The sequence below is a fragment of the Prinia subflava genome, chromosome 16 (assembly GCF_021018805.1).
Source record: "Prinia subflava isolate CZ2003 ecotype Zambia chromosome 16, Cam_Psub_1.2, whole genome shotgun sequence".
NCBI classification, from domain to species: domain Eukaryota; kingdom Metazoa; phylum Chordata; class Aves; order Passeriformes; family Cisticolidae; genus Prinia; species Prinia subflava.
In genome coordinates, this window is record NC_086262.1 from 16,855,559 (window position 1) to 16,870,862 (window position 15,304).

At 51.1% G+C, this 15,304-nt stretch overlaps 1 protein-coding gene across 2 annotated transcripts in view; it reads left to right on the forward strand.

The window, feature by feature from the left end:
• The window catches only part of HTR4 (5-hydroxytryptamine receptor 4), a 59,179-nt gene that overhangs the window by 34,015 nt on the left and 9,860 nt on the right, over positions 1-15,304 (forward strand). For both annotated transcript variants that reach the window (XM_063413722.1, XM_063413723.1), the window contains exons 5-6: positions 2,535-2,688; positions 3,541-4,232. In XM_063413722.1, the coding sequence (XP_063269792.1) occupies positions 2,535-2,688; positions 3,541-4,232 (846 nt within the window). The remainder of the gene's footprint in view (positions 1-2,534; positions 2,689-3,540; positions 4,233-15,304) is intronic.

Sequence of the window (15,304 nt, forward strand, 5' to 3'; positions counted from 1 at the left end):
AGAGAATTAATATTTAATTGGGCCTGGATAGGGTATTAATCACATGTATGTATTGCATTTTCTGTTCATCCATCACGCTGCCACGGCAGCACGGATCAGATATTCCTTGTGAGCCCAGGAAACAGCTCTGGCTTGGAATGGAGCAGAAACACAGAGCATGTCTTTATTCCAGCCTCTGCCTAAAACCATTGATAATCCCACAGATATAATTACTTTTCTCCCAGTGAATAAACAGCTGTTTAAATGCTCAGGCCACCACATCCATCAAATCCCAGCTCCTGCAGGAGCTGTGAGTCCCAGGCCTCCTGGTGGCACTGCCAGCTGCCTGTTTTGTGATTCCCGGGATGCAAACCCTGCTGGGCTCTGGAGCAGTGGGAGCTGTGCCCCCTCCCCATCACACAATTGTCACCCACAATTGTCACCCACACCCTGCTCGGGGCACTTTGTCACCCAGAACAGCGACAGGAGGAGCCCAGCTCGACTGGCTGAGCACGGGGGAAGTTCTGGGAGCAGCACCAGCGGAAAATGAAATCAAATAAAATCTTTTGACATGAAAGTGGAGGAAAATTGCTGCTGAATCACTGGGAGGGAAGAAATATGAGAGCTTAAGGTGTCATTTTTACAGGCATAATTTTTACTCTAATGGCCTTTAATAGCAGGAACAATTCAGTGTGATTCTTTCAGCTGCAGCACAGAGAGGAGCAGAGAAATGTGATCATTCAAACTGCTGGCAAGGATTGTTTTCCTGCTGTTGTTAATTAGCAGTGTACACTGGTTTTCCCTTCCTGTTTGCTTGCCCAACTTGTCCAGGGGCAGCTGCTGTCTTGGCTGGTTTTATCTTTTTATTTATTGGATTTCTTCTTTTGCCCTTTCTGCAGAGAGCTGGAGTCTCTCGTGACTCGGCCTTGATGCCTTTGAAGTCCTGCACTTTCAGTGGGTGACTTTGAGATAAGACACAATTAAATAGTTGAAATATATTTTTTAATATAGATCCTTTGTGTTGGGAGTCAGAGGAGCAGCTCTGATGCCCAGGGGAGCTCCCTGTGCCCCCATGAACATCCCCAAAATTCCCATTGGAATTCCAAGGTCATTTCCTGGCACGGGGATCAGCCCCAGGGGAGCTGGGAGGAACATTTCACCCACAGGTCTAAAGAGCAGCTCCTGGCAAATCCTATTTCTTTGGAAGAGCAGCTTTCCAGAGGAGCAGGCTGATTTTTCATGCACAGAGGAAACCAGAGGAGAACAGAGGAATTATCAAATTGCAGGAGTAGTTGAATGCCTGTTTCAGCGTTTTTCCCCTGTGACATTTTGAATCTTGTTTCAAAGAGACTTTTAAGAAATGTTTTCTTTTGACACTTTGATATTATTTCAAGCCTCTGTGTGGAATATATCATCTGATTTTATCAAAATAAAGCAATTCAGTTGACTCCACATGACTTTAATAATAAAAAAAATGCCTTGGGAGAAAATGGAAATTCTTATATTTTTGTGCCTGTTTAGGACAAAGCTCTTGGTTCCCACTCAAATCTTGATTAAATAAATGCACATCTCGAAGAGCAGCTCTTTAATGCACACACGTGTGCTTGTTAATTTAATTCCTCTAATTCATGGTTCTGCTGACCTCATAAAAAATTTTACAGAGTGTGCTGAAATCCAAAAATCTAAAGAGCCAAAAATATTTTATTGGGAACCTGAGGCTGATTGTCAGGTCACGACCACTGAAAATCTGCAACTGGATATTTGCTGGCCTGGTGTTCTTAGGAATAAATAATAATTTCAGAGCCAGAGATTTCCAGTTTTAGGTTTGCTACCCCTTCCAGATGGGGAGATTCTTCTGCAGAGGGTGGCACAGGGATCAAAACAAAGAGAAAATTTGCTTTATTATCTCTTTGAGAAGACATTTTTAGATCAGAGCTCTTTGAGGAGCAGGGACCTGTTGTACCTGGGATATTTTGAATGGATCTGGAGGAGGGAGGAGAGTTCAGGGCACATCCCCTCGATGGTGCAAAGACCCCTTTGCCCTGTCCTGGGAAGGTTAAAGCCCAGCTGGAAAAGAGGAGGATTCCTGGCAAATGGACAAACATCCCTCGTTTTGCTGACATTTTCACAGCTCTGGGGGACTCTGTTAATTTGTGGTAAAAGCCTTTGCAGCATTGTCAAAATCAGTCTCCAGTGCAGGTAGGAAATTCAGCTGAGGCTGCCTGCAGGAAGGGATGTTCCTTGGAGGGTGGGGACACAGAGGGAGAGCAGGGCTCAATGGGGAATCCCTCCCTTGCCCTGTGCCTCAGATAACTCACAGCATTTACCTGTGCCCCATTCTCCCTGCCTGCAAAGCAGAAAATTCCAGCTTTTCCTTGAACCCTGTGGAAATATCCCAAGAACCTGTGTGAGAGGCCCAATGGAAGCAGCTACAGACTCCAATTTTCCCTCTATTTGGAAAGTCAGGTGACACAGCTGGAGAAAGGGCTTTACCACTGAATTTTCAGGAGTCTTGGAGGTCTCCCCTGAGTGTCTGTGTCCCTTTTCCCCTGCAGGTACTATGCCATCTGCTGCCAGCCCCTGGTGTACAGGAACAAGATGACCCCGCTGCGCATCGCGGTGATGCTGGGAGGCTGCTGGGTCATCCCAACCTTCATTTCCTTCCTCCCCATCATGCAGGGCTGGAACAGCATTGGCATCATTGATCTGGTGAGTGGCCAAGGAGGGACACCAGTGCAGTCTATTGGGTGCTGGGTGTCCTCTAAAAGCAATTTCCAGGGAAAGGGGAAAAGGAGGAATTTCCCGTTCCTGGGGCAGAGGGGCTGCTGGATTTCTGGAGGGGATCTTTACGAGGGGTTGAAGTGGCTGTGTCCTGGAAGGACTGACACAGGGACAGTGGTGGTGTGAGGGGGGATTTTACCCACATTCAGTTCAGCCAGGAGGCCTTGGAAAAAAAGCCAAGCCCCAGCTGGCCCCTGACAACACCTCAGGAGCGCTTGGTCCCCTTGGCCTTTGCAGCTCTCGCTTAAATAAGAGGCAGGATTGTTCTCTTGGCAGAACAAACAGGAGCTTTAGTGCCAGAGCAAGGCAATGGCTGCTCACTGCCAGAGACGGGTTAGATGGGATAGCAGGAAAAAATCCTTCCCTGCGAGGGTGGGGGCATCCAGGGAGGCTGTGGATGTGTCCAGCTGTCCCAGGATGGTTGGACAGGGCTTGGAGGAACCTGGTTGAGTGGAAGGTGTCCCTGCCCATGACAAGGGATCACCTTTAAGGTGTCCCTGCCCATGACAGGGGGGGACATGGGATCACCTTTAAGGTGTCCCTGCCCATGACAGGCGGTGACATGGGATCACCTTTAAGGCATCCCTGCCCATGACAGGGGGTGACATGGGATCACCTTTAAGGCATCCCTGCCCATGACAGGGGGTGACATGGGATCACCTTTAAGGTGTCCCTGCCCATGACAGGGGGTGACATGGAATCACCTTTAAAGTCCCTCCCAATCCAACCCGTCCTCTCATTCTCCCCTTCCCACGTCCTCCCCGTTCCTCCACACCCCAGATCCAGCAGAGGCAGTTCAACAAGGCCTCCAACTCCACCTACTGCATCTTCATGGTGAACAAGCCCTACGCCATCACCTGCTCCGTGGTGGCCTTCTACATCCCCTTCCTGCTGATGGTGCTGGCCTACCACCGCATCTACGTGACGGCGCGGGCGCACGCGCGGCAGATCCGGCTGCTGCAGCGGGCGGGGAACCCGCAGGAGCCCCGGCAACATCCCCAGGAGCACCCACAGGAGCCACAGGAGCACCCACAGGAGCCACAGGAGCACCCACAGGAGCACCCACAGGAGAACCCACAGGAGCACCCACGGCAGCACCCACAGGAGCCCCGGCAGCACCCCCCCGACCAGCACAGCAGCCACCGCATGAGAACCGAGACCAAAGCCGCCAAGACGCTGTGCATCATCATGGGCTGCTTCTGCCTCTGCTGGGCCCCCTTCTTCGTCACCAACGTCGTGGATCCCTTCATAAACTACACGGTGCCCGGCAAGCTGTGGACGGCCTTCCTGTGGCTGGGCTACATCAACTCGGGCCTGAACCCTTTCCTCTACGCCTTCCTCAACAAGGCTTTCAGACGTGCCTTCCTCATCATCCTGTGCTGCGGCGACGAGCGCTACCGAAGGCCTTCCATCCTGGGCCAGACCGTGCCCTGCTCCACCACCACCATCAACGGCTCCACGCACGTGCTGAGGTGAGTGCTGGCCTGGAGCAGGGCTGTTCTCTTACAGGAGCTTTATAAAGTGGGAATTTATTAAAAGGGTTTCAAAGGACTCACCTTGGGCAGTGCAAGAGCCTGGCCAGGGCTCCACCCAAGATGGACCCAGAGTCAGGAGTTTTCACTCTTTTATGAGTTTTGGTCCATCCACACTTTGGGGTTCATTGTCCAGTTACACTTCAGGGGATGCAGTCCCATCCTCCCAGTTTGCTCCCCTCAGTTCCTGCTGTTTGCACTTTTGGGCCTGAGGCTGCAGCGGTGCCCTTGGTCCTGGGGCTGCAGAAGGATTGTTTGGTGTGACTGAGCTGGGAGAACTGGCTCACACTGGATGTGAAGTTCAGAGTTATGAACCAGTGCAGTGCAGAATCTGGAAAATAAGAAAGCTAAAACTGAAGGCATCAGCACAGGGCTGCACAGAGCCTGCAGCCACCAGCAGGAGCAGGAGTCTGTCCAGGATTGCTTTCATTTTGCAAAGTCCTGGTGGTAGAAATGCTTAGAAGGGGACAGGGCAGAAGCAATCCCGAGGGTGCTGGGACAGGCTGGGTGTGGGGAACAGGAATGTGCAGTTTCTCCAGAGCTGTGCCCGGGATAGAGCTGGGAGAAGGCAGAAGTTGTGTGGGAATTTTGGCATCGTTTGGTCTGAAGGGAAATGACCTTGGAATGGCCTGACAGCCTGACCCTGTGGATGCAGCTGCTGCACCTTCTTTAGGAAAGGGACTGAAAGTTTCTGCACACGGGGAAGATGTGCCAGAGGGATTTCACAGCTGCTTTTTGTCCCCTGGCAGGGAGAGCAGTGGCAAGAGGGACAGACCTGGTGCTGAACTCAGCTATGACAAAATTAGCACAATAATGAACTGTAAATAGATGGGGGTTTCTGGGTGTTCAGGGTTCTGTGCAACACCAGACCGAAAAAAGCCAAAGTCATCTGAAAAATGCTGCGTTCCCCTTGAAACAGATTGTTTGCATTTCTTCTGTCGTGAGTAGATATTTATTCAACACAAACCAACAAACTCGTGCCTCCATGGATCACTGAGCTCTTGTACAGCATGAGTGGATGGGGAGGCAGGGCAGCACTGCTGCAATTCCTGGATGAAACAAGTTGTGAAACTTTGCCACGGCAAAGGAGATGACTTTGGGGGAGATATATTTGAGCAATGATCAGAGCAGACAAACTCGGGAAGATGTGGGTCAGGGAGGTCACTCTGGTGTGTTCCCATCTCCTCTCAGGAGTGCTCAGAGCACTGCACTGGTCTCTTCAGGGAAAGCTCTGGTGAGAGGTTTATTTACCACTCATTTTCCAGCACTGAGAGGTCTCCAAATGTCAACTGCATTTCTCCAAAGGAAAACACACCCTGATTTTTTTTCTCTCAAAAGAGCCAAGAGAAACAAAGTGGGAAAAAGCAGAAACAAGCACCTGGGAGGGTTGGAACTGCAGTGAGCCCCAGTGTCCCCTGCTGCCACTGGAGCAGGAGTGCAGCAGCTCAGGGCTCCAGTTTTGGGAGGTTTAACAGCTCCACAGATCCATTGGAATAAAAATAAATCCCTGCTGGTTGTAGGAAGGAGTCAGAGCTGCTGAGGAGCAAAAGGATGAGTGATCACAGAATCCTGGAACCATAGAATGGTTTGTGTGGGTGTTTGAATGGTTTGGGGTGGGTTTTTTAATGGTTTATGGTGGTTTTTTGAATGATTGGTGATGTTTTTTGAATGGTTTGTGATTTTTTTTTTGAATGGTTTGTGATGTGTGATGGTTTTGAATGGTTTGTGGTGGTTTTTGAATGGTTTGAGATGTTTTTTGAATGGTTTCTGATGTGTGATGGTTTTGAATGGTTTGTGGTGGTTTTTTGAATGGTTTGAGATGGTTTTTGAATGGTTTATAGGGTTTTTTTGACTGGTTTGAGAGGTTTTTGACTGGTTTGAGATGTTTTTGACTGGTTTGAGATGTGTGGCTCTCAGCCAGGGTCCTCCCACAGCCCAGGGGGGCCCTGGGGGTGGAGCAGTGACCCCACCCCACCTGTGAGGGGGGATTTTCATGGGCTGCAGCTGTGGCCCAGCTCAGGACAGGCAGGGGTTGCTCCTCAGAGCTGCTCCTGTGCACCCAGCAGGTCTCTCACGGACCAGGTAAAACATTCCCTGTTCTTCCTCCTCTTCCTCTTGTCCCTTGTCCTTCCCTGGGCAGATGGAGAGACCAAGGCAGAGCACCACACTCAGTGCTGGGGTTTGGAAAGGGCTGGAACTTCTGAGTGCCTGGGAATTTAAACGATCCTGCAGGATGAATCAGACTCTGACAGGTTCTGCCTCCTTCCCTGCAGGGTCATTCAGCCCGAGGGGATGGGTTTGTCTTGCTCTGCCCTTCCCTGCATCCCCCACACTCCCTGTTTCACACTGGATCTGCACTGGGCATTTTTGGAGGTATTTTGGAGGCAAGTGTGGAGTTTTTGTGCTGCTGGCACCCACAGAGCTTTGGGGGCTGTGCTGTCCCTTCTCCAGCAGTTCCTTTATTCATGGCACTAAGAGAAGATTTTTTTTTCCCCCTTGCCAAGGTGCTGATGAGGCACATTCCCACTAAATTCATTTTTTGGAAACTCCTGAGCAAAACTCGAGAAGCACAGCAAATGATGAGCATTTAAAATTGGTGATTTCAGTGATATTTCATTTGTTTTGCCCAGGGCAGGGCAGCCAGAGGTTGCTCAAGATGTGTTTTCCACTCCAGAGGTTTCAGTTCAGGGATCAGCTCCCTGTGCCAGCAGAAGTGGCTCCAGACCAAGCCCAAGCTGAGGGGATCTGATTGCTGCCTGGAAATGTTAATATTGTTATACAGTCAAGAGGTAATTTGGTTTTCACCTAAATTTCATTAGCTGCCAACCTACAAAGGAATTCTCTAAAAATACAGGGGATGATTAGACTCAATAACAACCAAAAAAAGTTTTGTCTTGTCTTGAAGGAGCTTTCTTAACTTTTTTAATGAAGCTTTGCCAATATTTACAACCAAACTTCTGTTCCAACCTCCCTGGCGTGGTTTTCCAGCCTGGCAGCAGTGCCAGCCTTTCAGAGGCATTCCCTGGGAGTGGGGCTGCCAGGGCAGCCCTGAGCTGGGCACAGGGAGCTGTGGCCATCGGGGGTCCCTCAAACACCCTTGGGCTGAGCCAGGGAGTGCAGGGGAGGTTTGGGATCTGCTGCAGGGTCCAGGGGCAGGGAACCCCCAGGTGCAGGGATGTGGGTGTGCACAAAGCCCACAAAGTTACCCAAAAGTTACCAACCTGTGCCAGAGGAGCCTCCTTCCCCCAGCCCTGCTCCCCCACGAGCAGGACACTGCTGCAGCCCTGTCCCAGCTCCAGAAATGCCTCACCAGAGGGAACAGAGAGCTGCTGATAAGAGAAAGGCTTCTTGTAATTGTGCTGAGTGAAATCAAGATATTTATCTTGTTTCCTACAAAGGAGAGAGGGGATTAGAATTTTAAAAACCACAGTTTCCTTCAATTTTCAAAAGATAGTCTCTTTCAATACCTTGGATGTTGGAAAAAGAGATTACAGTGGAGCTAAACCCTTTTTGTTATTTGGCCTAACACCAGGTTCAGGATCAGAAGTTCTGCATCAGTTCGGGTCTGCTGGGGAGGCTCTGCAGGCACCCTGAGCTCTGAAATGACTGAAATGTGATTTATCTTGGGTTGCTCTCAACTGCACCATTTGTGCTGCGGGGAATGAAGTTACCCACAGCACAAATCATGCAGTTGATGGTTATCAATTGATGGTTATCAAAAATCGTGCAATTCATAATTAATGAAGCGTTAATTTGTGTTGTGGTGGGGCAGGATGCTCCAGCTGGAGTTGGGGATCCGTGGCCCAGAGCAGAGCCCACATCCCTGCAGCTGCAGTGCTGACAGCTCCTCCTGGCACACGGCAGAGCCCAGAGCTGGGGAAACCTCCCCCTTAAATAATGGGTGCAACTTCATCCACAGCATTTAGCTAAAACACAGACACCCCTCTTCATGCAGAATGTGTTGCATGCAACTCTCAGTCCTTTGCCTGTCTCTCCACCCATTCCTGAGATCCAAAACAGGATTTAAAACTAATTTAGGCACCTGAATAAACTCTGTTATGGGTAGAAATTTGCTCTCCGCCTACTTTCCTTCTGTTTCAACTGACCTTTGAATGTGTTGGGCTGGTTCTCTCCTCTCCAGAGATTAATTTGGTTTATCAGCAATTCGTTTTCAGACAGTGCAAATCAGCAAAGAGCTCCACATGCCTTAGGGTTAGAAATTCTATAGAAACTCAGCAATTATTGTCATGTTCTGTTCTTCCTCGGGGCAGCGGTATCTCCAACTCAGAGCTAATTGTGTAAGTGCATTTTAATTTTAGGTTCACTTCTTTGTTCTTCCTTTCAATAATTCTCTTCCTTGCTGATTGCTAGAGGAGGATTTATTTAAGCACTGCATGCACCACCCCATTGTAAACCCACAATGTGGAAAAGCTTCCCTGTTGCTGTATTTAAATTGTTTCTAAGGCTTTTGGAGTGGCTGTGGGAGAAAAAACCTTGTTATTCCCAAGGGATTTTGGGCAGAAATTTGGTATTTCCAGGAAGGTGTCAAGGACTTTCAGCACATCTGTTGTGATTTGATTGGTTTTTAACAATTTGCCATTTGGGGGATCCTTCCCACTGCCCGTGGTGCTCACCCACCGGTGATCCCAGCCCTCTGAGCATCTCCCCACCTCCAGCTTTCCATTCCAAAACAGAAAAGTGGCATTTTGAGGGTTTGGTTTGATTTATTTGGCACAGCCAGGGCGATCCTTGCCACCACCTTTTGCTCAGAGGAGTGACCTGGCCTGGGCACTGGTGCAGAGCCGGGCTTGGCTCGGTTTGGCCCAGCAAAGCTGCACCTCTGCTGTGGCAGTGTGGGAATGGCATCTGCCCTGCAATATCCCATCCCTGTTAAACCCAGCTGACTGAGGCTGCTCCTGCAGGGATGATGACTTCCAGTCCTCACTCCTGCATTAATCCGTTCTGTGCCCAGGACAGACCACTCCAGCCATGCCAGAAAAGAGCATTTTAAAAGGCAGGTAACCGGATTTAGGAGATTTGGGAACTCCCCAGGGACTCCTCCCCTTAAATTGGCTTCCAGAGGGCACAGCCACACTCCAGGCACGGCTTTGAAATGAGTTTTGCACAGCAATCCCTGCCAGGACTGGACTGGGAGCATTGCTGAGCTTCATCCGAATTCTGCCTCCCCCGGGGCTGAATCCCCCCCTGCCTCCTCCAGCCCTCCCTGGCAGCTCTCAGAGTCCCTCGTGTCCCCGGAGTGCGGACTGTGTGTGACACTGTCACTGACAGGCGCTCGGAGATCTCCCTGAAGGCTTCTTAATGAGCTCTTAATTGGTGTCATTCCGCTGAGCGCTTCGGGAGCCGCAGAGCGCTGGCACTAAAGAGCTCCTGGCTTTGTCTGTGGAGCTTTTCTGCTTTATTTGTGTTGTCTTGGGATCGCAGAGGCTGGAAAAGCCTCCGGGGCTGAATCCCGGCTGTGACCAATGCCCCGACTGTCCCCAGCCCAGGGCACTCAGTGCCACCGCCAGGAATTCCTTGGATGGGCACTCCAGGGATGGGCACTCCAGGGATGGGCACTCCAGGGATGGGCACTCCAGGGATGGGCACTCCAAACCCCCCTGGGCAGCCCCTGATATTTTTTAATGCTTTCCCTTGATGTGATGTCACAGCCCAAACGATGTGACATCCACACAGGAGCGTTTTCCTGCTCTCAAAACCTTTTCTCTCTCAAAATGAAGTCTAAATATTCCTTTAACCTCCCGGTTTTCCAAGCTCTGAGTCCTGGCAGTGCTTTTTCCACCCCTGAAGTGAAGCCACTTCTGGAAAAACACATAAACAACAGTTTAAGTGCAATGCACAGCAATATATCGTGGAGATTTATTTAAGAATTGAAGGAAACAATATGGATTTGTCCCTTTGCAAAGCTACATGAAACAGAGCAGAAGCAAAGAGGCAAACTCAAGTACAAAAAAAAAAAAAGAAAAATCAAAAAACTGGTCGTGTCTCATATTAATGTTATCTATGAGTAACTTTATCACTGATTGATCTGTCAGGGCACAGGAGCAGCCCCAGTTTCCACTGATATATTAAAGGCACATTAATGCATTCGGGGAGATTCATGCCCCGTGCTGCTGTGGTGACAGGCTTTTATAGCACCACGCTCGCTATTTATCAGCACCGAGAGCACTTCATAACACTCGGATCCAGCGTCTGAGACAAGAACTGCACAAAGCCGCTGCTCCACAGGCAGGGAAGCAATTAGGAGCGCCACTTCCACAAGTGCTGCCAGGAGATCTTCAAAGAGCTGCGTCCCCGCGGGGCTCTGGGGCTGCGCTGGGGAAGGGGAGGAGGTTTTACCCTTCCACCTCCCCAGCCAGGGCTGCAAATCCATCCCTGGGCACTGCCCTGTTCAGCCTCGGTGGCAGGGAGGAGAAGCAGGCACTGATCTCTGCTCCTGGGACAGGGACAGGACCCAGGGCAGGGCTGGGGCTGGGCCAGGGCAGGTTTAGGGTGGATTTTAGGAAAGGTTCTTCCCCCAGAGGTGCTGGCACTGCCCAGGCTCCCCAGGGAATGGGCACAGCCCCAGAGCTCCAGGAGAGCTCGGACAGCGCTGCCAGGGGTGCCCAGGGTGGGATTTTGGGGCTGGGCAGGGCTGGAGCTGGGCTGGATGATCCTGTGGGAAGTCAGGATATTCCACGGTTCTGTTCTGTGAGAGATCCCCATAAAACCCCAGCTCACAGAACTCAGGGGAATGAATGATGCACTTCAGTGACAAACCAATTCTTCTGTTTTTGAAAGCATCTTTGTCCTTGATAAATTTTAAAACAAGCCCATAAAATCCCTTAAAATAAGCTGCAAGCTAAATTAATTTCCTTAAACCCCTCTTTCCCCCTATGCTTGGCTTCACATGTGTTTGCCTGGGAAGATTTGGCTGTAAAATTGTGTCTGCTCACCTTGGAATTCTTCTTGTCCCATAATTAAGGGCTGGGCAGCAGATGCTGCTGGGCTCTCCGGAGTTCCCTGCCCTTCTCTCCTCCCTCGTGGGCTCTGTTTGCAGGCACAGGGCACTCACAGGGGTCCCAAGCTCCTCTTTCAGACCCAGCTGCATTAAGGGACAATTCTTCATTATCCTCTCCAGACACAGGAAAGCTGTTTAACTCTGAGGAATTGTAGATGCCTGGAATTTGATTTCTTCCAGTCCAGGACTGCTGGTTTATAAAAGAATCTTCTCTTCCATGTGCGCTGTTCCAGGCTCTCATTGGCTGAAAAAAGTTGGATTTCTTTCTTTTCAGGAGAAAAGTGCAGGATGAGGGAGGGGTTACAGCTGCTCAGTGTTTTAGGAACCCCTGGAATTCCCTGTCACACTTCAGGGGATTGGTGAGGGACCAGCAGCACCTCGTTCCCAGCCCACAGAGGGGATTTTAAAGCTCCTCCTTGCAGCCAGGCTTAGCTCCGGCTTTGGTAAATGTTAAGTGCACTGCAGACTAAGTCAGGGAGCTCAGCTATTGCTCTCCCGTCTGTACTTAAAAACCCAACCCAGCATTTCCAGCACATTGGAGCTGTCAAAATCCTCCAGGATCACCAGCCAGGGATCTCCAGCAGCTCTGCAGTGCCTCCATAAATCAGATTTTTTAGCAGTGAGCATGGCTGCTGAAATCATGGGGACAAATCAACTGGCCAGGTTACAACTCCCTGGACTTTGTTTCGAGAGCCAGATGTGGCTCCTCCAGAGAGGATCCTCAGTCACACCAAAGGGCTGCTGGCACCCGTGGCATGAGCAGGAGGAAGGCAATTCCAGCTCCCAAACCCCTTCCAGAGCAAAACTGGAGAGGGTTTGGAAAACAGGCTCAGCAGAGAATTCCTGCCTAAAACCCTGTGAGGAGATAGGAAAAGGATTTTCTTGAAAAGCAGAATGATTCCAGGGTGGTTTATGGATAAAAAGGAGAGCACCTGGTGGCTCAGAGGGTCCTGACACCAAAGTCAGGCTCCTTTCAGTGGGAGGTTTGGGAATGTGGCTCTGGCTCTGATGCCAGTGACTGCTCAGTGTTTGATGTGGGGCTGTTTCCCGATTAACCAGCACTGTGTTTTCTCCTTTTTCCCCCCTTAACTCCCTCACTGTGTCTGTCTTTGCTCCTTCCTGCACTAAAAGTGGCTGTTCCTCTGTCTCCAAGCTCCTCCTGCTCTTCTGCAGCAGACCAGCTCCTGTGTAGCCATGGCCATGCTCTGTAAGTCCTTTCTTTTATTACTGCAGCTCTGTGTGTTCACTGTTTATTGCAACCCACTCTAAACCCTCCTTTATTTGTAGCTTAACCTCTGTGGGGTGGAGGCAGCAGCCCCGGGGGCAGGGGGTGTCTGACAGGACACTGGGGTGGGCTCCTGGCTGCAGGATGTTGTGGAAAACAGGGATTTTCCCCTTTGGGATGGGTGTTCTCACTCCAGGGACCAGGGTACAGCACTGCAGGGTCTCCTCAGTGGGCAGCACACAGAGGAAAGCAGGATGCAGAAAGTGGGTTTGGATATTAGGGAAAATCCCTCCCTGTGAGGGTGGGGAAGCCCTGGATCCCTGGAAGTTTCCAAGGTTGAGCCTGTCTTAAATGGGTTAAACCTGACAGCTCGAGCCTTCCCCTTCCCCCAGAGGTTCCAGCTGGGTTCCTGCCACCGTGGGAATGCTCCAGGGCCAGGCACTTCCAGACGAGTGGAATAAGTGTGGGATTGGCTTCCTCCTCAAAACCTTTCTGGAATGAGGGCAGGGGAAAGGAGCAGGGCTCATCCCAGGACTGAGCGAGCCCTGGTGGTCACAGGGAGAGCTCTGAGAGCTCCCCTGGGTGTGAGGGGACTGACAGGACACAGGGAGTGCAGACCCTGCAGTGCCACAGCCCCACAGCGTCCCCGAGGGCATCCCCAAACCCTGGGCAGCCTGAGCAGCTCCCACCAAACCTGCAATTATCCCAACAGCTTTGGGGCAGGCAGGGCTTCCTCTCCTTTTTCTCTTCAGTGCTTTTACCCCTCATTAGGCACAGATTGCGGGGAGGCACCAGAGTTCAGGGCAGTTCCTGTTCCCTCCCCGTGGAAGCTCCCACAGCCAGGTTTCCCTGGGCACACAGGGAGCAGAGCTGTGCCCAGGCTGAAATCTGCTCCCTGAGCTGCTCTGCAGAGCCCCCAGCCCCTGGGGCAGAGCCCCCAACCCCTGGGACAGAGCCCCCAGCCCTGGGGCAGAGCCCCCAGCCCCTGGGGCAGAGCTGGCACCTTCCCTCCCAGGGCTGGAGGGAACAGAGTCACAGAAGGGTTTGGGTTGGAAATTACAGTCCAGGCACCTTCCACTGTCCCAGGTTATTCCAAGCCCTGTCCAGCCTGGCCTGGGGCACTTCAGGACTCACATTTTGGGCTCTAAGGCTTCACTGAGCACCCAAAGGTCTCAGTTCCAGCCGTACCTGGCTGTTATTCCTGCAGTCCTTTGTGTCAGGTGTCTGTGAAACGTCGTGTGAGTGTTTGTGTCTGCTCTCATCCCTCTGGAAACGCCCCCGTGTCCCTCCCTTTCCTGTGATCCGTCTTGGCTGCAGTGTTCCCAAAAAGCCCCTCTGGATGAGGCTGCAGGCGTGACCTGGGTGTGCTGCTCTCTCTGCTCTCCCTGGGGTTGTTCCCTCTGCCTGGAACAATCCGAGCTGAGCTGCTGCCAAACCCTGTGACCCTTGGACATAACGCCTCTCCCTCGTTCTGCTGGGCATAGAGAGGAAAATCTTGATTTTTTTTTTTTTTGTTTTTTCCATCATATCTATGCAAAGCAGGTAGAAAACCTCGCCCACCTGGTCTGGTAGGATTTTACACTTCCCTGGTCAAAGTGACAAATACCTCCCTCAAGGTCAGGACAGCAGCAAAAGTAGCTCAGATTCAGAAAGCAACAGGGAGCAAGGACAAAAAACCAAAATGCACTGGGAAAAGCTGCCCTGGGCAGCCCCTTCCATGCTCTGGGCCACTTTTCCCTGGTCTAGAGATAGAACTGGGGTGATAAAACTGCTTCTTGTTCCTCTGCTTCTCTCTTTGTCCTTTTTTATGTCCCCCAGTTGATTTTGTCACTATTGTTATTGATGAGGCTGCAGAAAAGTTACTGGAGATTGTGCTGGGGGTTTTTTTGAGGCTTAGAAGGGCTGAGAGAGGTTTTCAGTGCCTGTCAAAGGAGCACAGCTGACTGCAACACCTCAGGCATCACAAAAAGGGTTTTCAACTTGTAACTCAAACCTTTCCCCTCAATCTTCCTTGGAGGCTGCAGGATGTGCCTGGAAGGAGAAGGAAAAGCTCCTTTTTGTCTTTTTTTCTACATTAACAACTCCTTGGTGTGGAAAGGAGGATCTCTGGTGGGAGTTCTGTCTGTACTGGTACAAGAGATGTCTCAGAGAGAGATTTCAGCAGCAGAACTTGGGGGCTGCCCGATTTCCCAAAGCACAAATCCTTCAGTTTTGAGGAATGCTGTCCAAGAACCAATGGAAACAGCCAGCTTGGAACAGGCTCCAGCTGGAAAGGCAGCGAGGATGATCAGTGCTTCATTAGCAGCATGACTCCGGGATTAATTGCGAAGTGGATTTGTGGCGGTTTGTGAATTCCACGTGCAGCAGAAATGAGCTCCAGGGCTGTGCAGCACTTCTGGCTTGGATCCAAAGGGAAGCAGGGAAAAGCTGCCACGGGGGGAATCAGGGGAGAGAAGGAGGCTTTCCCTTTTTTTCCAGTTTAACCCCAGGGTGAAGAGGAAGCAGGCACACACACGTGTGTGTGTGTGTGTGTGTGTGTGTGTGTGTGTGTGTGTGTGTGTGCGCTCTGTGTTCCAAGGGCACATTCCAGCAGCAGCAGACTGGAGCCAGCGCCTCCCAAGGCTTCTCCAGACACCCTCACTGGGACCTTTTCCTGAAGATTCCAGGGATTTCTGAGCTGAAGCTGCTCCTCCATCCTCATTCCTCCCCCAGGGCCGCTGGAGCACGAGGAGAAGCAGGGAGGGCACGGAGCCGCCGTGGTGCCGATGG